This window comes from Mus musculus, chromosome 18 (assembly GCF_000001635.26).
Source record: "Mus musculus strain C57BL/6J chromosome 18, GRCm38.p6 C57BL/6J".
NCBI classification, from domain to species: Eukaryota; Metazoa; Chordata; class Mammalia; order Rodentia; family Muridae; genus Mus; species Mus musculus.
The window spans coordinates 34,899,322-34,924,170 of record NC_000084.6 but is presented as its reverse complement, the minus strand read 5'-3'; the positions used below and the strand labels follow the sequence as shown (position 1 = coordinate 34,924,170).

Here is a 24,849-nt window from a genome sequence, read left to right as displayed (position 1 = left end):
GTGACACAAACCATTTTCAGTCCCATGTTAAGTACAGAGTAACATAGTAGTTTGAGGAGTTACTGCAGGCTGGAGAATAATTATGTAACTACTTAGACAAAAGTTAGAAAGTATCTTAACAAGGCAGGTAGTTTGTTTTTAATGTTACTTTGGGGGCTGGAGAGATGGCTAAGCAGTTGAGATCCTGTTTTTCACAAAGGTTGTTACTTTGTAGGCCAAGTGATAAGGAAGCCTGGCCTTACTTGTAATCTCCAGTAGTAGGGAAGCCAAGCAGGAGGGTCACCTGTTCAAGACCAGTCTGAGCAATGAGACCTTTTCTCAGGAGAAACCGATTACTTTTTGCTTGTTTAGCATGTTCAAGGCATTGTAGAATAGTTGGCTTGGGCATTAGTGTCGTATTACATGGCTGATAGCAAGTCTTTGACATGGTAAAGTTATGACTGCAGTTTTATAGTTGTCATTGTGATGTTTCATTGTTTTGACATAAGATCTCTGAAACTGACAGTCTTCTTGATATTTACCTAATAGCTGGTGTGGTTCATTCTTGTTTTATCCTGGGGATTGAACTAGTTACTAAAATTATGTGGTATTGGAAAGACCTGTAGCCCCAAAACCTGTAATGTTAGACAAGTGCTCTTATACTGAACTACATTCTTGGGCCCCCAAATTCATTGTTTTTTGTTGGTTAGATTTATTAATATATTGTAATAGAATGTGTGTGTGTTTGCGCATGTGCAAGTGCTCAAAGAGACAAGGAGTCAGATGAGTTACAGGAAGTTATAGGGAGTTGTGAGCTACCTGATTTGGATATTAGGCCTTAAACGCAGATCCTCTGGGAGAGTAGTATTTGGTCTTAATGGCTGAGCCACCTTTTCAGCCCCTAAAATGCATTTTTGATTAAAAGCAAAGTAGCCTCAAATTGAGTGCAAAGGCTTGGTATTGGTTAATGGTTGATACTGTCCTCGGGAACTGAAATAGTAGCAGAGCGTTTGAATGTATGCCTACCTAGATTTTAAGACCATGTGTTTAAGAATTAAGAGTGGGGCTGGAGAGGTGATGAGGAGGTTAGGGTCGTTGATTGTTAGAGGCGAGGCGCATTTCTTAGTTGTTGTGCTTACCAAGCACAGACTAAAAAGTTATGTCCTGGCCCTGATTTTAAAATGTTTATTTTATGTATGTATGTCCAAGTTTGTGTATGTGTGGCCCATGTTTATGTATGTGTGACACGTGTTTAGGAGCCCTCAGAAGACAAGCGAAGGTATTAAATTCCCAAGAATTGGAGTTAAATAATTAAAACTACTTTTTCAAAGATAAGTAACTAGCATGCCTTTTAACTCTATAACAAACCTGTTAATGAAACAAGAAGCTACTAATGGCATTCCATGGACAAAAGTGAAGTACAGAGAATATTTAGTTGTCTAATGCCAGGCAAGTTCAGAGGTCCTGTCAGTTTCTTCCCATCTTCTCATGTCAAACCTGTCTTCCTATTTATACACACTACCCTTGTTTTTTGTTTATTTTCAGACAAGATCTCACTCTGTAGCCCTGGCTGCCTGGGAAATCACTGTGTAGACCAGGCTGGCCTCAGATTGCCTCTGAGTGCTGGGATTAAAGGTGTGCACCTCCATGCCTAGCCAACATGCTTGTTCTTTTAATTTTTAGTTTTAAGTTATGGGTGTTGTGTCTTATGCACCATATATATGCTTACAGAGACCAGAAGAGGGTATCAGAGCTCCTCAAACTAGAATTACAGACAGTTATGGGCCACTATGCAGGTGCAGGAAATGGAGCCCTGGTCTTCTGGAAGAGCAGCCAGAGCTTTTACTCCAGCTCTGTTTTTCATGAACATCTGGTGGTGATGGAAATCTTGATGAAAGTGTATATTAAAAAGACAATTAGTGGGAGAATTGTGACTTCTGTCTTATTTCAAAATGCTTCCACATGGGTCACAAGAAGGGTTTTCATTCCTAGTTCCCCGCCTAGAGCACTAACTGTGATCCATCTATCGCTGGCTCCTTGTATCTCATTGTTTTGAGAAGATTAGGAAAAGATTCCAGCTTCCTGGTGGAATATTCCAGTAGGTAGTGTTGGGCTGTTGACCTAGGTAGAGAAACTTCCCTGTTCTTGAGTGAGGAAAGGGAAAGCTACTGGCTGTCTAAATATTTCCTTTCTGAGTTTTGCTGCTTTAGTTTGACCGGGTTGTATTTGCTCTGTGTATCTACACCATTTACAAGTTTTTCTTCTGTGTCTCCCAGAAGTTAATCCTCTGGGTAAATCATTGAAGAGAATTCTTTGATAATGGAAAGTACCCTGATGAGCATGGCAGGGGCCCTTGGGAGCTTTGGCGTTGTTCTATGTCATAGCTTGTTTCTTACGTCTACCTTGAAGTTTTTAAGACCTATGTATTAGTCATTGCTGTACAACATGATTCACTGGCCTTTTTTTAAAATTACATTAATTTATTTTTGTAGTTGAAGGGTGGGGTGGCGGTCAAAACAGTTTGTTCTCTCCTGTCATGTGGCTTCCAGGGATTGAAGTGTTCATTGCCTGATGAACCATCTCATTGGTTCATGTGTTGAGACAGGGTCTTACTTTGTTCCCAGCTAACCTGAAACTGAATATAAACCACACTGGCCTCAAACGTATGGCCATACTCCTGACTCTTGTCTTCTAAAATCTGGGATTATAGGCATACACTGCTAACTCGAGCATGCTGTCTAGTGACTTTTTTCTAATCTTTGTCCTTTTCCTCTGTGTGGGGTACATGTGTGCATGTGTAGGTAGAGGACACCATCAGCTGTGACAGTTCCACCTTGTTGGAGAAGGGCTTTGTTTGTTGCTTGGCTTCCTGTTTATGTAGCTTATGGGAATTCTCCAGTCTGCTTTTCATCTCACTAGAGGAGTGTTGTTGTTTTTCTTTTTACATGGGTTCTGGAGATTCAAAACTCAGTCCTCCAGCCCATAGGGTGAGTGTTTCCATCCATGAGCCACCTCCCTACCCGCTGACTGGTCAAGAAGCTCAAGGGATCCCCTGTCTCTGTTCTGGGGTTTGGGGCATACATTGCCACGTGAGTGCAGAAGATGGAGTGTAGATCACCATGCTTGCCGAGGGAGAGCTTGTCTGACTCCATGACCTATCTCCCCAGCCTTTATACTGCCTCTTTTCCTACTTCTTTCCTTTTCATTTATTTGTTTTGGTTTTGAGGCACAGTTTGGCCATGTAGCCCAGGCTGGCTTGAGCTGTTTCTGTGCTATCCTCCCAAGTGCTGTGTATTCACTCTGGCTCTCCTTTAATTAGTAACTTCCATTATATTTACTTTATGTGTGTAGGTGTTTGTCTGAGCATCGTGCAAATGTCTGGTGACCTCAGAGTCCAGAAAGGGCATCATATCTCTTGGAACTGGTCACCATGAGAGATCCACCATGTGGATGGTTGAACTCAAACCCCAGGTCTTCTGGAAGAAGAGCATCCATTACTCTTAACTGCCAAGTTATCTCCAGTCTCCTCTCTTATTTAGGGCTTGTGATTTGGGAAAGGATATATAATGACAGCAGAGAAGATGAAAAAAAGGACTTAGAATTAGAAAAAGCAAGCCTACCCAAGTAGTTTACATGCTTAATCCCAGCACTGGGAGACCAAGGGGGGCAGAGCTGAGTGAAGCTCCAGGCCAGCCGTGTAGACAGTGAGCCCCTGTCTACCAATGAGGATGTGGTGACAGGGAGAATATACTGTACTTGCAGTTAGCTTCTCTAGTGAGAACTTTGTCTTTTCCTAGTGTCTGGTGATCTAACTAAGGGCCTTGCATATGCTAAACAAGTACTTTATCACTGAGCTAAGAACCCTCTGATGCAAGGGTTTTATTTCTCAGTCTCAATCTCTCTCTCTCTTTTTTTTTAAGATTTATTTAACTTTATGTGAGTATACTGTCCCTGTCTTCACACACACACCAGAAGAGGGTAGCAGATTTCATTACAGATGGTTGTGAGTCACCTTATGGTTGTTGAGAATTGAACTCAGGACCTCTGGAGGAGCAGTCAATACTTTTAACCACTGAGCCATCTCTCCAGGCCCCCCTCTCACTCTCCTCGTAATAGATATTTGTTATACATGAACATGAAATATTCAATATCCTTGAGATATTACTGTGTTTACACAAACTGGTCTAACAACTTTGGCTGCTTGTGGAGTAAATGGGTGTATCTGTTTCAAAACTTCCTGGCAGGGCCCTTTACTCTGTCAGGCAACTCTAATAGTCTGAACCATTGCGTCCTGAGCCTTTAGAGTACTGCTTATACAGGCATCATGCACCACCATGCCCCCCTAAGGCATGTTTTTAATAATCTGGATTTCAACTCTAGTGAAGTGTCTTACAAAGGTAAGTTTAGAAACTTAAGGTTTCCTTCTACAGAATAGAGTTATACATGGAAACTAGTGAAAGGTAGTTTTGTTCCTAAAATTTGGTGGGTAAGAGTGAGTTGGACATGTATATCTTTGGGTGAAAAGACAGGATGTCTCTCTAACCTAGAGCTAGACTGGCAGCTAGCAAGTCCTGGTAGCCCTGTTTGCATCCCACGGCCGCACGGTTCCAGGCTCATGTTTTTATGTAGGTTCTGGGATCTAAACTCAAGGCCAAGCACTCTTATCCAGAGAGCCAGTTTTAAACTTTCAAGTAGTATGTTTCTGATTTAACAATCTTGGTAGAAATATACCAATCCGAAAATTTTCTGCCAAGCTGTATATATCTGAACCTGTTTATGTGTTTGAGACAGGGGTACAGGCTCTTTCGGTGTAGACTTGGCTGGCCTTGAACTCAGATCTGTCTTTCTCTGTCTCCAGTGTGATGATGGGATTAGGGCGCATGCCTCCATGCTCTGAGCCCACTTTTAAGCAGTGGATTTCAGAACCAGATCACATCCTATCACTAAGTGTGTTTACTTGCTCTATCTTCTCTGGAATGTTAAGCGGGTGTGCCCGTAGGGTTGCCCTGCAGTTCTTACAGCAGAATTGCTTAATGAATGTTTATCATCTTAACCCATCTTCCTGAAAGTAAATAGCAGTTTATCTCAAGGTCATTTCTCTGTTGTGCACAGCATTATCTGGCTTTGAGGCATTTTGCTCCTTGGGTTCACTTAGTTTGCTCCAGCATTCCCTTCATTTAGCTTTAGGTTTTCCAGTCCTTTAGGTTTGGGTTCCTGTGGCGTCATTCTCTGTGCTCAGAGCGCTTCTCAGTCTACTTCTAACATCACCCATGTCAGGTCCATCTCAGTGCTGACTCAGAACCAGGCCCTTTTACGAGAATGCCTGTGGTCCCTAAAGATTCCAGGCATATGTCTCCTTGAGAATTGTTCAGAAGAAAACAAAACAAAACAAAAACTGATCGGTCTGGCCGGGCGTGGTAGTGCATGCCTTTAGTCCCAGCACTCAGGAGGCAGAGGCAGGCTGATTTCTGAGTTTGAGGCCAGCCTGGTCTACAGAGTGAGTTCCAGGACAGCCAGAGCTACACAGAGAAACCCTGTCTCGTAAAAACAGAAAAACAAAAACAGACTGGTCTGGGGCTAGAGAGCTGGCTCAACAGTTAAGAACACTGATATTTCTCTGAGAGATCCTAGGTTCCAGGGGGATTCAGTACCCTTTTCTAGCCTCTGAGGCGCCAGGCATTTGGTCATACACAAGACAGGCTTGTGTACTTAAAAAAATAATAATTTTCTCTGCAAAAGTTATTCATGCCCCCCCACACACACACACACACATGCATTCGTGTACCCCACAGTCTTTAAAACAAACAAGCCCTGACTTAAGGCGTCTGTGGATCTATAGGCTCAGTAACGGGGGTATGGTCCACATGTTTCTGAAAGTCTCTTCATTCTCAGTTTATTTGACCCCACCCATTCCCGTGACACTAATAATTATCTGCTTTTTTAACCTTAAAATTAGGGCTGATCTTTGGCTTGTTTTATATGTATGAGGGAGTGTGTGTGTGTGTGTGTGTGTGTGTGTGTGTGTGTGTCCTTGCACCTCATGCATGCCTAGTGGCCTCAGATGCCATATGAATGGGATTTTAGGTGATTGCTGGTAGTTAACCTTCCTTTGGAAGAACAGGCAGAGCTTTTAACTGCAGGGCCATGTCTCTAGCCTCTGATCTTTAAGTACACGTGAATTATATAAATGAGTTTTACGCGTTTTCATATGTGTACATACAGCATTACAGTCATTTACCCCCTATGTTTTAGTTGCTTTTCTGTTCTGATAAATACCACTGAAGCAGGTGTTCCTTTGGGTTTACTCATGGTTCTGAAAAGGTTAAGACCATCGTGGAGTGGAATCGGCTGAGCTCTCACATCTCCCACCACAAGCAAGAAGCAGAACAAACTGGGAATAGCTGCAGTCTTTGAAGCTTCCATGTTCCCAGCAATGTCATATCTCCCAGACAATGCCACCAATAGGGGCATTCAAATGCCTGAAACTATGGTGGACATCTTACTCAAACCACCATACCGCCTCACCTTTTCTTGTTTTTCTCCCGCAATCTGCTCCTTTCCCAACTAGTGCACTTGTACATGTGTGTGTTGGTCTGTCCATCCGTCACAGTGAGTTTCATTGGGTTGTGTGCAGGAGCACATGCAGCATGATGGCTGATTCCCAGTTGACTGATGTCAAGTCGGCTTCCCAGTGCTTATATTATAGAAGTGGAGGTTGAGCCTGGGGTTCCATGCATGCACAGCAAACACTCTTATCAGCTAAGCTATGTCCTAGCCCCTAACTGATTTTGTTCATTTGTTTTTGAGACAAGATTTTTCTGTATAGCCCTGGTTGTTCTAGAACTCATTTTATAGACCAGGCTTGCCTCAAACTCATAGAGATCCCACTTGCCTCTGCCTCCTGAGGGCATGCACCACCACCACCCGATTTTTTTTATTATTAAATATAATTTAGATACCATAAAATATACCCCCTTTCTTTAAAAGATGTACTCGCTGAATGTTTTCCCCCAGGGTTCTGTCCTAGTTGTGTGTTGAGTGATAAAACACTGACAGAAAGCAGCTTGGGGAGCAGGAATTTACTTGAGCAGCAGCTCCAGGCTGTGGCCCAATGTTGTAGGAAAGTCTACGAGGCAGGAACTTCTTGGTTGCAGCTAATCATGTCTACAGCCAGGAACAGAGAATGCATGCATGTTTCCAACCACCTCCACTTTCATAGTCCGGGTCCTTGACATCCTATGGCATCTCCCTAGCTATTAGATTGTTTTCTGAATATTTCATGTACATAGAGTTAATTAGACAGTAGTGGTCATTTATGACTGATTTTTAATTTTAATTATGTGTGTGGGCACATACATGTGGAGGTAAGAGGACAAGCTAAAGGTGTTTAATCTTTGTACATGTGAGATACGAGACCCAGGAATCAAACTCAGGTCATCAGACTTGGCCGTACTTTTTACCCACTGGCCCATACTACCAGTTGCAGTCATCCCATTTTACACTTATAACAGTATTGAGTTTTTGTTTTCCGACATCCTGTCTCCTGTCCCTTTTTTTTTTTAAGATTTATTTATTATATGTACGTGTGCTGTAGCTGTCTTCAAACCGCCCAGAAGAGGGCATCAGATCTCATTACAAGTGGTTGTGAAGCCACCATGTGGTTGCTGGGATTTGAACTCAGGACCTTTCGAAGAGCAGTCAGTGCACTTAACCGCTAAGCCATCTCTCTAGCCCCTCTCCTGTCTTTTTTAAAAGGGGGAGGGTCACTTGTATATATGGAGATCAGAGGCCAACACTGAATGTCTTATCACTCTCAGGACAGTGTTTGCCAGCATGCATGTTAGTGCACCATATACTTGTACCCACTAAAGCCCGAAGAAGGTATCAGGTCTCCGTTGACTGGAGTTACAGACAGTTGTGGGCTGCAGTGTGGATGCTGACAACTGAGCCAATCTGGATCCTCTGCAAGCACAAGTGTTCTTAGTCACCCAGTTATCTTTCCTTCTCTTGTGTGACAAAACTTTTCGAGGAAATGCAATACACAGCTTTATCTTCCAGATAGGGAACCCACAGCTGACCTAAGTACTACCTCTTTCTATGATCTTTACAAAATTGTCTCTTCAAAGTCTTTGCCCAGTTTTATTTTGTTTAGAGTTTGTATTGGTGATTGAACCTAGGCTTTGTGCTTGGTTGGCAAACACTCTACCACTGACCTATGTCCTTTGCTAGCTTTTGCTGGTGGTGTTTATTTGATTAAGCCTTGGGCGGGCCTGGGACTCACTGTTGTAGACCAGATGGTCTCAGATGATCTGTGCCTGGTCTTTGCTGGTTTTTAATTCGGATTGTGTTTTTGTTGTTGAATGCTGAGTTATTTGCATGTTCTACATAATTGTCACAGAAATCTGTACCACACGGTTCTCAGACATAGTCTCTTATATGTTATTTTTGTGTATGGTACACTCATGCATGTTCCTGTGTTTATGTACATGTGTGGAAACCAGAGACCATAGACAGCTATTTTTCTTTTATTACTTATCTCATGGTGTGAGACAATCTCCACTTGAGCCTGTGAGCTCTGGGGATCCTGTTTCTACCTCCCTAGTGCTAAGACTACAGGATGGACCAGGTGCCTTTCCTGCTTAGGCTTCAACTTTAACCAACTTGATGTGTAGAGGGCATTAAAGATGAGTATATTCACATTGTAAGCCAGCCTTCAGAACTCTTTCCAACTTACAAAACTGGTTTATATTGCTGCTGGTACATGCCCTGCCCTACTCCCTTGTGTTTGAACCTGTGACCTCATGCTTGCTAGGCAAAAACAACTAGAAATATTGAGACCAGGTGTTTCTTAGACTGCAGCTAATGATATGTATCTTGGAAGTACAGGTTAAAAAGGTGATATTCTCCGTGGGTCATACTTCAGTCTCATCTTTTCGTTCTAGATATTTGAATTTGTTTAGATACTTAACTGGATACTTTGGGGGAGGGGCGTTGAGACAGGATTCTCTGTATGACCCTGGCTGTCCTGGAACTCACTTTGTAGACCAGGCTGGCCTCAAACTCAGAAATCCGCCTGCCTCTGCCTCCTAAGTGCTGGGATTAAAGGCGTGCGCCACCATGTCCGGCTTAACTGGATACTTAATCAGGCTTTTAGTGTATTTCTCTTTTAGAAATTTGTGTTTGCACATGTGTTGTGTGATAGACTTTCTGGTCTGCACATACTAGGCATGTGCAGAACACCTGGCTTGTTGCAAGGATTCTGGGATTCCAACTTCAGGTCTTTATGATTGTGAAGCAAGTGCTCTTAGTTATCCAGCTATCTCTTTAGCCCCTGTAGTTCTCTTACAAAAAGAATTTTAATTATATCAACGTAATCAAAACACATTCTTGTTGACATACCCCTATCTTTACCCAGCACATAGAGGGGCAGGGACAGGAGGATGGATCTTTGTAGTCTAGAAAATCCCTATCTCAAAAAAAAAAAGGCAAAAAAAATACATTCTTGAGTTACAAATTGTTTCATAACTGGGAAGTTTGTGGATTGCATTACTCTCCTGTCAAGAAAGTACTGGGTTTGCTGAATTACTATTTGAGGATTTTTCAGAAAGGCGTAATCAATATCAACTGGAATATTTGTCTGGACTTTGAGAGATTTGTTTCTTGGTCCTGATGTAGCTTCTCCCAAAGAGCCACCAGGATCTCATCCTCTGCTGTTACCAGACTTCATTTCTTGCCAAATTCCAGCTTATTGGTGTCCTCCAGCAGCCTTCTCTTTCCACCCTTGAGACTGAGATAGTTTTCCCGGCTGTCCCTTTGAGGGCCTTCATTACATGGCTAATCTCAGTGTTAAAATCTGAACTGTTGCTGGCTCTTGTTAGGCTTTCTTTGGACGGTGTGCTAAAGTAGCTGCTGCCTTTCTAGTACTGTCCAGATGATGTGTCCTATGACTGTCTCACCGTATCTTATTTTACCAGTGGTAAAACATGAACTTAAGCTTGTGTGCGTTCTTTCTCCAGCAATGGCACGAGCATGATATCGCTGATCATTCCTCCCAAAGACCAGATTTCACGAGTGGCAAAAATGTTAGCAGACGAGTTTGGAACTGCATCTAACATTAAGTCACGAGTAAACCGCCTTTCAGTCCTCGGAGCCATCACATCTGTACAACAGAGACTCAAACTTTATAACAAAGGTAAGCCTCTCCCTCTCGCTCTGTCACTCTGTCCTCACTGGCTTTCCTGCTGTGACTTCAGCCAGCTGCCACCACTCTAGCGGGCTCCTGCTTGATCTCGCTCTCACGCTCCCCCCCCCCCCCCCCCCCCCCCCCCCGCCCCATTGAATGCTAAGTACTATTTGCTATACTTGAGGAATAAATCCTATTGAACCATCTCAGGAAGCTTTACAATAAGGATGAGAATTTTGCCAATGAATCTTTAAGAGTTTCTGTTTAAATTATGGCTGTAGGAATAATTAAAGAAGTTGTTTATGTTCTTTGCAGTACCTCCAAATGGTCTGGTTGTTTACTGTGGAACAATTGTAACAGAAGAAGGAAAGGAAAAGAAAGTTAACATTGACTTTGAACCTTTCAAACCAATTAATACATCATTGTATTTGTGCGACAATAAGTTTCATACAGAGGTAAGTGTGAGCACAGAGCGTTGTAGGCCAAAGCCAGGGCCCATTAGCTCTCCTCCTTTCACTTCCCAGCCCCAGGCCACTGCTTCTCTACTTGCCATATAGTGAATGCTCCGCTCTGTCCATTTTAGGACTGTGGTAGCGTGTGTATGTACTATTTCCCACTTTGCTATTGAGTACTCTGGTCTGTGTGTTTATGAGTTGGTGCAACCTTTTACATAGGTATTTTTTCCTCCCTTTTTTTTTTTTGGTGGGTTGGTTGTTTGGGTGGATAACGACAAGGTCCATGTTACTGAAGCTAGCTTTGAATTCCTGATCCTCCTGCCTCTGCCTCTGAAATTCTGGGATTATGGGCATCCTTCATCACAACTGCTTTGGTTTTGATTTTGGTTTTTGGTTTTCAAGATGCTTTCTCTGTGTGGCCCCGGCTGTCGTGGGACTCACTCTGTAGACCAGGCTGGCCTTGAACTCAGGTATCTATCTGCCTGCCTTCTGCCTCCCAGCTGCTAGGATTAAAAATATGTGCCACCTCTAACTGGCCATCATGAATATTTTCAAAATAATATATGTTTATTATACTACTCATCATGGTATTTGAGGAAGGTGGAAAGTTGGATTTGGATAACTTGATGAGAGGCAGGTAATTGGCTGATTTTGATTGCCTCTCTGTGTACTAGTGACACTTGTCTATAGTTTTTGCATCTTTAGCACTAAGCTCACAAATCATTGCAAATAAGCAAATAAAATGCATTTAGTGACAGTTTCTTCTCTTTTCCTGTTCTTATAAACCCTGAGTGACAGGGCTAACTATGATGAACATTAATAGTGGAAAAGAAACCTCATTAGATTGACCTAAATCAGTCAACAGTAAGCAATCAGGAATTCACAGCTGGCTCCCACTTTAGTCTCTTGCCTTTCATCAACTCTGAGACAAACCTCTGCGGTGGGATTAGAGCTGACATTTGTCCACAGTTTACAGTGAGTGGTTTTTGCTTACTTGACAGGAAGACCAATTCCAGTTGAATCATGGGTAACAGTATGGAAATCTAGCTTAGTTTTCCTTAGCTTCTAGTGCCCTGGCAGAGGCCTCTTCTGCTGTTAGCAATTTGCTTCTATCAACTTTGTTTAAAAAAAAAAAACAAACAAACAAAAAACAGATTTTGGAGCATTCTGTTTTAAAATGTACCTGATTGTCTGGCTTTAGCTCAGCTATTATATTAGCATAAATGGTTTTTACTTTTCTCCCAGTAATCGCTAAAATGATTAGTAGAGCTAAGGGTGTAGACTCAGCTACCCCCAGCACCCAGCATTCCCTGATACCCAGTGTTTTACATGGATACTGGGACTCCAAACTAAGGTCCTTATACATAGCAAGCACCTTACCTACCAAGCCACTCCTCAGCCCCTGTTGGAGTTTATTTTGTTGAGACAGGTGGTTCTCAAGTTTATAACCAAAGATGACCTTGGATTTCTGATTCTTTGGCTCCACCTGAGTGCTTGGAGTTACAAGTGAATCCCACTGTGCCTGACTCCTTTGATTAAGGTAGTCTAGCTGGCTGGCCTACACTCGCATTTGGGTTCAGTTCTCGCACCTTTGCTTCCCAAGTGCTAATATTATAGGCATATTACCATGCTGGAGTTAAAGTTTCTTATTTCTTGGTTAAAAGGTAATGAATAAGCCAGGCAGTGGTGTCACACGCCTTTAATCCCAACACTTGGGAGGCAGAGACAGGTGGATTTCTGAGTTCAAGGTCAGCCAGGGCTACACAGAGAAATCCTGTCTTGAAAAACCAAAAAAAAAAAGAAAGAAAGAAAGAAAGAAAGAAAGAAAGAAAGAAAGAAAAGTAATGAATAATTGCTTAAGATCTAAAGAGACAATATGGCAATTAATGATATTTCAGGCCTTAGTTAGGTCTCAACCTATCACAGAAGATGTGTCTCTGTAAATCCCAGGGCTGCTTCTGTGCCTTTCAGGAGAGACACTGTTAGGAAAATAAAATTCTTTAAGACTAGTTGAGTGATGGTGGTGCATGCCTTTAATCCCAGTACTGAGAAGCAGAGGCAAGTGGATCTATCTCTGAGTTCAAGGCTAGCCTGGGCTACAGAGTGAGTTCCAGGATAGCCTGGGCTACACAGAGGAAACCCACGTTCTTTCAAATTGAGCGCAGTGAGGTTTTTTCTTTTTAAGAAACTTAAATGTTTTCCTTTAATTGTTACTATAGCATTAACTTGCAAAATTGTTTTACCTTGATAGTACTATCAACAATGCTGAGGTCATTAATAGTAACAAAAAGTTAAGTTGGCTGTAAGTGACACTGGCTCAGAGTGCAAGAGTCCCCCTGGGTACATTTCAGAGCGCTATGCTAGTAAAACAATAATCAAAATTTTAAATATGATCTTTAATTTAGATGTTATACTTTACACACCATCTATCTAAATTAAATGATGAAAATGAAAAAGTAGAGACTAATTTTCTGCTGACATTTTGATAGGTTGGTTGGTAGTTATTTTGTAGTTGGTTGATTGACTTTGAAGATGGGCTCTTAACTATGTGGTGTGGGTTAGCTTTGAAGTTGAAATTCTCTTCTGTCTGCCTCCCAGGTGCTGGAGTTATGGAATGGCACTGTTTACACCTTAAGTTTTGTGGTTTGTGTATGTGGTGGGTGGTGGGGGCAGGGCATGGCAAGGAGGACAGACCCTGTGGCCTGTGGAGGGCAGGACAACTTTGTGGAATTGATTCTGTCCTCCCACGTTGGTTCTGGGGATCAGGTGTGAAATCACTGGGCACCTTTAATTGCTGAGAAATCTTGCCTACCCGAGTATATGTTTTGGGTTGTTTGGTTTCTTCCTGTTACTACTGTGGTAAAATCCAGATAAGCACTGTAACTGTGGTGCTGGAGAGATGGCTCAGCGGGTTAAGAGCACTTTTCGCTTTTTCAGAGATCCCAAATTCAATTTCCAGAAACTACATGGAGGCTCACAACCACCTATAATGGAATCTGATGCCCTCTTGTGTATGGAGACAGGGCACTCATGTACATAAGTAAATTTAAATTTAAAAAAAAAAAAGGACTGTGACTGCTTTTAGTTGTGTAGTATGAACTGTCACCACCATCTTATCTCTAGAACTAACTCTGTAACTGTAAACAACAAATCCTTCCCTGCAGAGTGGAAACTACCACGCTAATGAGCATTACGTTTTTTCACCTGGGGTCTATAAATTACTCCCCCATAGTGTTGATACCATGTTGAGTTAACTAAGCATTGGCGTTCATTGTGCAGTGCTTGTGTTTGTCTTTTAGGCTCTTACAGCGTTACTTTCAGATGACAGCAAGTTTGGTTTTATTGTAATAGACGGAAGTGGTGCTCTTTTTGGCACGCTCCAAGGAAACACCAGAGAAGTCCTGCACAAATTCACTGTGGATCTCCCAAAGAAACACGGTGTGTAGAGGGCTGCTCGGGTTCTTTGACTTGTCTGTTACAGTAGTCACTGAACAAGCACATTTGTGCTAAGACAGTTAAGGGGTGGTGGTTAGTTTGACTGGTTATTTTGTTTGTGCTTCATAAGGCATGATGTACTTCTTTAATAGTTACTCTTTTCCCACCGCTTTTGTGTCAAAGGCAGAGGAGGTCAATCAGCCTTGCGTTTTGCCCGTTTAAGAATGGAAAAGAGACATAACTATGTTCGGAAAGTAGCCGAGACTGCTGTGCAGCTGTTTATTTCTGGAGACAAAGTGAATGTGGCTGGTTTGGTTTTAGCTGGATCAGCTGACTTTAAAACTGAACTAAGTCAATCTGACATGTTTGACCAGGTAAGAGAAAGGGAACTGCCGTGGCAAGGGTCTGTGTGCGAGATACGGCCATTCTCGGTCCATGGTGCATGTGTTGGCCTTCCTAGGTTAAAAACAGTGGCTGGAGATCCCAGCACCCATATTACATGGCTCACAAATGCCTATAACTCTAGCTTGTGGGGGATCCAAGAACAATTTTTTTTTAACATATTTTTTTTAAAGAGTGGGGTTTCAGGGGCTGGTGAGATGGCTCAGTGGGTAAGAGCACCCCACTGCTCTTCCGAAGGTAAAGAGTTCAAAGCCCGGCAACCACATGGTGGCTCACAACCATCCGTAACGAAATCTGACTCTCTCTTCTGGAGTGTCTGAGGACAGCTACAGTGTACTTATATATAATACATAAATAAATAAATAAATAAATCTTTAAAAAAAAAAAGAGTGGGGTTTCAGTAGATATTTGAGGTCCTAATGTTTTTGTTTCTGTTTGTGTCAGAGGTTGCAATCTAAAGTTTTAAAATTAGTTGATATATCCTATGGTGGTGAAAATGGATTCAACCAAGCTATTGAATTATCTACTGAAGTTCTCTCCAACGTGAAGTTCATTCAAGAGAAGAAATTAATAGGTATTGGTATTGGTATTATTGTCTGTGAAATGTTTTTGGTGTGTATGGGTGACACTGAGAAGGTATAGAAGGAAGGGCTGGATACAGGTTGGATCAAGAGTTCAGGGTCATTCTTAGCCACAGTAGTTAGGCCATCCTGGGCTGTATGAGACTCTTGTCCCAAACAACTAAAATAAAGAGTAAAAGAATGGAAAATTAAACATTTTTACTGAGAAAAATGGACACAAATGGCATATACCTCTATAACTCAGGAAGCTACGATGGTTGTGTTGCCGATGGCCTGATTTTCAGAGTGAGGCTCTGGGGTGGGAATAGGAGCTACTGGGGAAGTGGTTCAGTTGACACAGTGCTTGCCCAGCGTTCACTCCCTGGGCTTATAGAGTTCACACTTTGTTGGCCTCTCAAGTACAGCACCACCCTCAAAGGAAGGGGCATAGAAAGGGGCAACTGGGGAGAACCTAGGCAGGTCAACAAAAGGTGATCCAGGAGCCTTCAGTCTCCTTGACCCTGTGGCCTGGGCCTGCCTTCACTCAAGGCCCTGGGTATGCATGCCTGTTCATGGTCCCAAGGCAGCATAGAGCTAGGCTCCAGGACAGGCTCTGCATCAGCTGCCACGCCTGCGAAACTGTGAAGGGCTCTAATAGAAGTGTGTAGTGTATATAACCTGAGCACACCCTCCCGTGTACTTTAAATTATGTTAATTATTTGTAATACCTAGCATGTTGTAAATATACATTAATAATAGTCTGCTATCATTTGGATTAAGAAGATAGGTAAAGGTCTATGTATGTTCCATGTAGATGCAGACATTACAAGCTTTGCTCCACAGTACACATTGGCATGTTGTGCTTATTTTTCTAAATATATTTGATCCACAGTTGGTTAAGTTTGTGGAAACCAAGAGCCACCATATATTTTATTTATTCTTATGTCCCTAATCCACAGGACGATATTTTGATGAAATTAGCCAGGACACAGGCAAGTACTGTTTTGGAGTTGAAGATACACTAAAGGCTTTGGAAATGGGAGCTGTAGAAATTCTAATAGTCTATGAAAATCTGGATATAATGAGATACGTTCTTCATTGCCAAGGCACAGAAGGTAAAAAATAATATCTGTTACATTTCTCTGTTCAGAAATCCTTGGTTTCAGACACAGTTATAAGGAACATATAAGTGTCTTGTGTCATGTTGCTGCCCCCACTACCGCACCCCATCCCACCCTAGCTATGTAATGCCTGTTCATAGTTAAATTAGCCAAGAATATGGGGCTATATCTTGAATGTCTTTAATGTTTTCTTATAGAGTGGAGTACCAGGTACTTAGTGTGTTGAGATGTTTGTGGGAAGGCTTGGTAGAGTTAGTCCAGGAGTCCTTTTCTTATCTGATCTCCTGCATAGCTTATGTCTGTTGGTACTTTGTGAGCCAGGCTAACATTTTTGTTTTTAACTTTTAATACTACAGAGGAGAAAATTCTCTATTTAACTCCAGAACAAGAGAAGGATAAATCTCACTTCACAGACAAAGAGGTATGTAAAGTTTTCTTTGCTTAGTGATAACATACAAAAAGCTTGAGTGCTAAAGCACTGGTAACAGTGTCAGCTCTGGGAAGCAAAGCTTTATTCTAGTTAGACAGCCATGGAAGGGGAGCAGTGTCTCACTGCCACACACTGATCTGTATACAAGGAAGGTAGGATCAAGGTTATTATAGACTGAAATAAAGTAGCCAAATAAACTGAGTGAGAGTGACGCAGGCCATCTGTGGGTTCAAGGCCATCTGGAACTACATAAGACCCTATCACTAGGGCTGGTGAGATGGCTCAGCAGGTAAGAGCACCCGACTGCTCTTCCGAAGGTCCGGAGTTCAAATTCCCAGCAACCACATGGTGGCTCACAACCTTCTGTAACAAGATCTGACGCCCTCTTCTGGAGTGTCTGAAGACAGCTACAGTGTACTTACATATAATAAATAATAAATAAATCTTTTTTTAAAAAGCTATTGAAAAAAAAAATCTTTAAAAAAAAGACCCTATCACTAAAAGTAAGTTAAGAAATCAGGAAAATGCCGGGCAGTGGTGGCGCATGCCTTTGATCCCAATACTTGGGAGGCAGATCTCGCAGTTTGAGGCCAGCCTGGTCTACACAGCGAGTTCCAGGGCAGTCAGGGCTATACAGAGAAACCTTGTCTCATAAAAAAGAGATTGAGAGAGATCAGGAAAACACTGTTATCCTTGAAATAGCAGAGATTTAATTTGAGTAGCACTGTCCCAGCTCTGAGTGTAAGACCTGGTTGCTTTATTAGCTTGGAGGAGGTGGGAGTTTTAAGGCAGGATTTCTCTGTGTAGCCCTGGCTGTCCTGGAACTCACTCTGTAAGCAGGCTGACCTTGAACTTAGATATACACCTGCTTCTGCTTCCCAAGTACTGGGATTAAAAGCGTAAACCACCAATGCCTGGCTTGCTTTTTTTGTTGTTGTTGGTTTTTTTGTTTTTGTTTTTTTGCATTTTATCAGCTTTTCCTTTGCTCTGGACACTTGGAAAACAAGGCTAAAGATATGCTCAGCAGCTGAGAGCACTTGTTCTTGCAGGGCCCAGGTTTGGATCATAGCGTCTACATGGGAGCTCGCAACCCTCTGTAATTTCAGCTCGTGGGCAGGGCACAGGCATCTCTGTGGTGTACTTAGTATTTAGACTGTCCTGTTGTGTATGTTTCTTCTGGGCTGAGGAATAATAAGAAACTACAACAGCCTAGTTTCTGGAATCAGCCACAGGAATCAAGTTGACACAACCGGGAATGGTTTAACGTTTTGTTGCTAAGCCCACACACCCTGCGGGGAAATGATGAAATAATCAGTTTATCTACCGTTTCAGTTATGTTACCAAGAACTGGTAGCTATGCTTAGTTTTGTGCAATTATAATACTCAAAATGGTGAAGAGGATGGGTGATGGTGGGCACTGGGTGTGTACTAAGCTGTGTATCTAATCCCATTGTTTCTGTGTCATGTGCCTTGTAGACTGGACAGGAACACGAACTGATAGAAAGCATGCCTCTCTTGGAATGGTTTGCTAACAACTATAAAAAATTTGGAGCTACACTAGAAATTGTCACAGATAAGTCACAAGAAGGATCACAGTTTGTGAAAGGATTTGGTGGAATTGGAGGTGAGTAGCAAGCTCAGACCAGGATCATCTTGGCTAACCTTTCAGGGTTACTTAAGTGACATAGGCCCTTTCTACTTGGAAGGGGTGGGTCAGTGTGTGATGCCACATTCTTTAGTTTTGGACCAGTTCTTGGTTATTTTTCATGTTTTCTATTAGCATTTTATTTGTTTTTTTGTTTATTTGAGGCAGGGTTTCTCTGTGGAACCCTAGCTATCCTGGAACTCACTTTGTAGATCAGGTTTCCCTCGAACTCAGAGAGAGAGCTACCCGCCTCCGCCTCCGGAGTGCTGAAAGCATGTGCCACGACCCATTTTTTTCATGCATGAACATAATGTATTTAATCTCTACGGCTTGGTGGTGTTTGTATGTGTTATGTGGCCACAAGAGTGGCATGTATGCATGTGGAGATCAGAAGACCGCTTGCAGGATTGATTCTCTCCTTCCTCCATGTCGGTCCTGAAGAATCAACTGGGGCAGCAAGTGCCTTTACCTGCAGAACCATCTTGCTGGGCCTGTGTTTTGTTTTGGAGAGTGTTGTTTTGTGCCTACAAACATTCAGGAGTCAGGAGATAACTGGGAGACTACTCTTTCCATTATGTGGGTTCCAGGAATGAAGCTTGGGTCATCAGGCTTAGCACGTGCGCTGGAATTCACTGAGTTTTCTCCCCTTCCCTTTGTGGGTTTTTTCTTGGGGGGTGGGAGGCTAGCCTGGGGTTGAGTGTGCCACCCAAACTGGCCTCCAACACTGGCAGTTCTTGTGCCTTGGCTTCCTGGGTACTAAGGTTTATAGTTGTGAGCTACCATTCCTGGGGCTGATTTTTACAACTATAATTCTGGAGTAGGGTGGGCTTCTCCTGTAAGAGCAGCCCCTTTCTGCTTTAAGACTTATTTATTCTGCTTTGTTTCTCCAGGTATCTTGCGGTACCGAGTAGATTTCCAGGGAATGGAGTACCAAGGAGGAGATGATGAATTTTTTGACCTTGATGACTACTAGGTAGTCGACATGGGTCCGGCAACCGTGCCTCACCCTCCAGCATTCAACCCAAGGAGCATACCCGTGGTGGAGTCCAACAGATCCCTGCCTTACAATTGGAGCATTTCCAGAACTTAATCCGTGAGCATTGGATACTGAAAAGAAAAGTGAAACAAAACCAGACCCAACCCTACACTTTGGTTTGTCGTGGTGTCAGCGCAGCAGCCGACAACTAAGTCTCTAAAGGCCACTGTGGACTCATTTAAAAAGAATCCCAGTTTTTACTTTTACTTGATGGTAAAATTGGTTGCTCTTGTATTTTATGAAAAAATGATTTTTTTAACCTTCATACATAGAAGCAAAATACTTTAACTGCTGTAAACCTTCAAAAGTTAGTAGACGTGAGGTCATACTGGTTTGTTTCTTCCTTTGATCGGAGAATAACTAAATTGCTGCATTTCGCAGTGACCCATTTACATGGCATTCTCGGCTTAGACTGCACAAGAAGAAATATATGTGAAATATTGGAACTGTTTCTCTCTTGGTCTCTGTTTAATGTTGAAAGGGTGAGCTGACAGGAGGCAGTTTGAGCTTCACTCCCTCACACTCCCCACTCCCAGACTGTCCCTTTCAAAGGTGCAGGTTGCGTTGTAAAGTCAGACTGAGTGCCAACACACTGGGGCCAGGGCACTCTGGGCAGTCACCAGTGTGGAGGCACAGTTGTGCCTGGCATTTGGGAGCCCTCTGTGCCATTAGCGTTACTGAGGCTCCCTGTCATCTCAGCCTACTAGAAACCAGTCTGGGATGGACATGATGGGCTTCTGTGCTATTGCTGGGATTGGGAGAAATAAAACATGCAACTTAAGTGGAACCAAAAAAAAATTCAAAGATGATTTTGCTTGGATCTATTCTTGGTAAGGGGAGGCGGTGGTGTTTCCTTGTGTTGGATGGCATGAGATTATGTGAATGTTTTGATTTTATTTTTTTGTTTTCAAATGAACTGCAAGATTTTTTTCACGGGAACGACAGACACGACACGTATGACCGTGCATGTATCTCAAACCCCTGGTGGGGCTGGAGCATCTATTTCAAAAAGTGGGATCTACAAGCACCTCTCAGATGAGAAAGTATGGAGGCGGGTGGGGAGGGTAGGGGTGGGGTGGGTAGGACACGGCTGCTGGCACCATGGACTATATAAACCATGTTAGAGCCGGAAGTTGGCCTGAAAACCTGAGGCTTAGGCTTCATAGCTGGGCTGTAAATTGGATTTAAACCCAGTTGGAGTGCAAAGTCATGGTGTGCTCAAGGTGGTGACAGTGAACAGAGTATGGGGTGCCCGGTGGTAGCGGTGGGAAAACTATACCGAGTAGACTTTGAAGGACCGAAGGTTTTTTAAGTCAACTGGTATCACCCACACTCACCAGGGTGGTAGGGTGCATTGGGTTTCAAATTGGGTACTTTTAACACTTTAGTGCCTGACTGCTGTTCTTCACTGACTTGACTCAGTCACTTGTAGCTTTATTGGTCTGAACCAGCTCCTTGTTCCCAGGTTACAGACCTGCCTATCTATCGTTCCAATAATCCTGTTTCACTTGAATGAAGGGAGTCTGTCTTCAATGTAAAGCTTCTGCTTCTCACACTGTACCCTGAGGTCCAAATGACTGTCTGTCCTGTAACCTGATGTCTCAACCCAGTGAGAAGAGTCAGTTCCTTAGTGTTCACCAACACGGGAGGCTTCACCGGAACAGGCTTTTGCTTTGGGCTCTGCTGTTTGTTTGCAGAACACCCAAGAGCGAGCGAACACACCCTTCCCAGCAGTACCTTAGGGTTTTGCCATTGTAAATGGGTCTAATGTGATATGACAAGACCAGAGAAATTGGATGTAAATTTACATTTTTGAATATGCTTGTTGTTTCACATGATACATTTAGGGTATGCAGCTCCTTTTGTAGTTTTTATTTTTACTATTTAAGTTTGGAAATGATGCCAAATTTTTGTATTTCTTTAATCAATGTGTTCTCCTTGGTGATATATATTGCATTATATATTGATGTGTGTATCAATATATACCGATATGTGTTACACTTACGCATACAAACACACATAAGTGAGGGGTGAAACCGTAGCCTGCACTCCCTAGCCTCTGCAGAGAGACCCTAAGAGCAGAATCTCGGTGTTGTGATGTACAGAAATGGAGAAGAGTATTAAACCATATTTAAGAATATATTTTGTGTGCTTGAGATTTTTTAGGAATGTTCCTAGAAAAGTCTGGACTACAAGGGACTAAATTCTTGCATTTGTCAGATTAGTCATGCCTAATAAATGCTCAGCCTTAGTTATCCTCACTGTATCTGTCTATGTGAAGGATAGCTGAGGTTGCAACCCTAGGGATATGGTACAGGGAGCTGCCGCTTTCTACAGCCAAACTGATTTATAGCTTCCTCCACTGGACGTGTAAGTCAGAAGGCAATGTGCATGTGTTTGGCTTTGGTTTTTTGTTTTGCTTTAAGGTATTTCAAACCCGCCTGTAATTCCATAGAAACACCATCTAACAGGTAAGAAAGCATTAAGAGTTTGATTAGCAGCTGTTTAGTAATGAAACCAAAATTTTATCCCAGTCTCAAGTTAATTTTTGTCCCCTTGCATCTGAGGTCTGTAAAGGGGATCATAGTCCAGTGTGGTGTTACATACACTGGAGGCAGAAGTAGAAAGTTCACACATTTGAGACTAGTTTTGGCTACATAGCAAGATCCTGTTTCGAAACAAACAAAAAAATGAACAAAAGAATAACTAGTCCAGAGGGCTGAATAGTTGGCTCAGCAGTTAAGGGCACTGACTGCAAACCGGGGATAGCGGTGCATGCCTTGAATCCTAGCACTTGGGAGGCAGAGCCAGGTGGTTACAGGACAGCCAGGAGAACACAGAAGACCCTGCTTTGAAAACCTGGGAGAACAAAAGGCAGTGCTGCTCTTGGCCTGTGCCTAGCTTCAGTCGCCAGCACCTATACACGGGGCCGCCCAGCAGGCTGTGAGCACAGTCCTAGGGGATGCATGGCCTTCTCGCTTCCTTCCACTGGCACCAGGTACCCACAGGATGCATGTCCATGAGGACAGACAATACTGTCGTCATCCAGATGGCAGAGCAGAAATTAGCCTGGCATTAATGCTTTCTCCCTAAAGGTTCAAGAGCCGACAGGTTCTTTGAGAGCTCAGAAGAAGCTTAGCTAAGAAACAGGTTACACAGACACACACACACACACACACACACACACACACACACACACACACGGCTTGCTATTTCCAGGTGGAAGGAAAACTGGCCTCCAGCAGCTATACTCTTCCCCATCACTGCGTTTTCAGCATACTGGTGACTCATCCAACCGAGAAGGTCCTCAAATCAAACCAGTGTTCCTCTGGAGAGACAGGCACAGTAAGGGTAGTGTTTCTCCTATAGCACGCCTAAGTGGTGTTCTCTAGTCAAGCTGTTGGGAGTGCAGGGTATGTGGGCTGCACCTCTTGCCTGTCTGGGCCTGCAACACTTTTCTTCTCTGGCTCCCATTCCCATACCACCACACTCCCAGACAGGCCCAGTCGATAGACGGCTGAGTGCCAGGGTGGAATTTAAGATTCATGCCAGCTTCTCCCTTGTAGCCAACTTGAATGCGTGCCAGTTGGGATTTGCATCTGCCAAAGTCCCACCCTGATGGGACTGTACTCAAGAGATGTAGGAGCTAACTGGCCAGGGGGTGTGGAAACGTGGTGTTAGAGCTTGTAAGGCAGGGCAGTCCCTTGTCTTGTAGCAGTTTGGGTGCCACAGTGTGACATGTGGCCAAATGGAGTTAGAGGCACACATGAAGGCGTTCATCTTCAAGGTTTTCTGTATGTCCTGGCCCGTGAACTCTGGAGATCCACCTTCCCCCAGGAATCTCAGAACTTGGCAGGGTCATCCTTACCTGGGCTCAACTAGGAACTAGCCTGTAATCCCTGCTACTTGGGCAGCTTGGGAAAATCAAAGTCAGCCATGACAATTTGGTGAAATCCTTTCTCATAGCCAAGGGCCGGGATGTAGTTCAGTGGCAGTGTTTGTCCAGTGTATGTGACAGCTTTGGGCTTGTCCTCTGTTGCCATGACTACCCACACCAGTTCCCCAACACAAGAAGTCTTAAAAGCCCTGGCTCTGAACTCTGTGATGACACACCTGTAGCATCAGCACTAGGAGGCAGGAGAATGCTGAGCCTTCCAGGCCTGCCTTTTACCTGCCAAGACCCTCTTTCAAACCGTCTTAAGGATTTCATAGAGAAAGGTATGTGAATTGCATAGTCCAGTACCTGGCACCTATGACGAGACTTGCTATCAAGATTCCATGGCTACCAACCTCCTGTCCAAAGTACCTTTCTGCTAATGGGCACAAGGTGGTGCTATACCACAAGGCTGCAGAGGAAACTTGCTTCATTGGAAAAGGCAGGATTTCTGACCCAGCAGCAGCAGATTTCTGGGACTGCTTGCTTTCTTTGTCCTTAAAATCTGGAGAAATAAGGATGGCAGCCAACCAAAGGAAAGGAGGGTTAACTACATAGAAGAACACAGGAGCTTATTTCACCTCGGCTCAGTTTCTGCCCTTTAAAATCTAGATTTGAACTACCACCTATAAAATAACAATAGTAAGTTATATAATCTTTAGGAAGAACTAAGGTGTTTCTGTCAAGGTTCCCAAGCTATTACATAACATTCTAGGACTCTATTTGGTTCCAAAGCCACGAACTGCAGACCATTCATGCTTTAAGGGGGAAAAAAAAAAAACAACGCAGTAGTGTCAGTGAGATTGAGTGGGTGTGCCTTACCGCTGGCTTTCCAAGGGACCACCACTTCAGTTGTGTCTGGAAGGCACCCTTCAGAATTTCCTTTCCACAACACACAATTTTACTGGCTGGCCAGCCTGTCCCCCACCACTGATGGGAATAAACAAGGAGACCCCATGACTTTCCTTGGAGAGGGCTCCTAGAATTCCTCCAGCCAGACCTTACAGCACTTGGGAAACGGAGATGGGGAGATGAAGGAACTGAAGGGCATCCGCAGCTATTATAGAGGGCATTTAATGCCAGCATGGACTACATGAGTCCCTGTCTCGGGGGAAATGTATCCAATGTCTTCATCAAAGAATAGGTGGAATGTTCAAATGGTAGCATAAGTTTGTTATTTTTCCTGTTTTGGGGTTGAACCAGGACCTCTGTATGCTAAGTATGCAGTCGTCTATTACATTTCATTTCTGCCTCACACCCACCCCCACCTCCTTTGAAAAGAAGATCTTACAAACCTACCCTAGTTGACCACAAACTCTTGGTCTCAAGCCATTTTCGTTGTTGCTGGTTTTGTTTTTTGAGACAGGATCTCTACATAGCCATAGCTGTCCAGAAGCACACTATATATACTCAAACTCAGAGATCTGCTGCCTCTGCCTCCCAAATGCTGAGGTTAAAGACATGGGACTCCGCACACTTGCTCTAAGGTCCTCGAGGAGCTGAAGCAACAGGCACGTGCATTGTGCCAAATTTGCACCCCACACACACACTAAGTTTTTGTGTTTACTTATATCATGTTTTTATTTGTACTTTTAGAGGGGCCTGCAACAGTATATGTGGAAATTAGAGGACAGCCTGTAGGAGTTGGTTCTTTCCCAACCACTGAGCC

General features: G+C 43.2%; 1 protein-coding gene across 2 annotated transcripts in view; it reads left to right on the top strand.

The window, feature by feature from the left end:
* The window catches only part of Etf1 (eukaryotic translation termination factor 1), a 29,224-nt gene extending 7,838 nt beyond the window's left edge, over window positions 1–21,386 (top strand). For both annotated transcript variants that reach the window (XM_030250436.1, NM_144866.3), the window contains exons 3-11: window positions 9,996–10,171; window positions 10,478–10,617; window positions 13,917–14,055; window positions 14,236–14,426; window positions 14,899–15,028; window positions 15,974–16,129; window positions 16,492–16,556; window positions 18,042–18,189; window positions 19,101–21,386. In XM_030250436.1, coding sequence (XP_030106296.1) covers window positions 10,009–10,171; window positions 10,478–10,617; window positions 13,917–14,055; window positions 14,236–14,426; window positions 14,899–15,028; window positions 15,974–16,129; window positions 16,492–16,556; window positions 18,042–18,189; window positions 19,101–19,183 — 1,215 coding nt within the window. In that variant the 5' untranslated portion in view covers window positions 9,996–10,008 and the 3' untranslated portion in view covers window positions 19,184–21,386. The remainder of the gene's footprint in view (window positions 1–9,995; window positions 10,172–10,477; window positions 10,618–13,916; window positions 14,056–14,235; window positions 14,427–14,898; window positions 15,029–15,973; window positions 16,130–16,491; window positions 16,557–18,041; window positions 18,190–19,100) is intronic.
* Window positions 21,387–24,849: the final 3,463 nt, after the last annotated feature.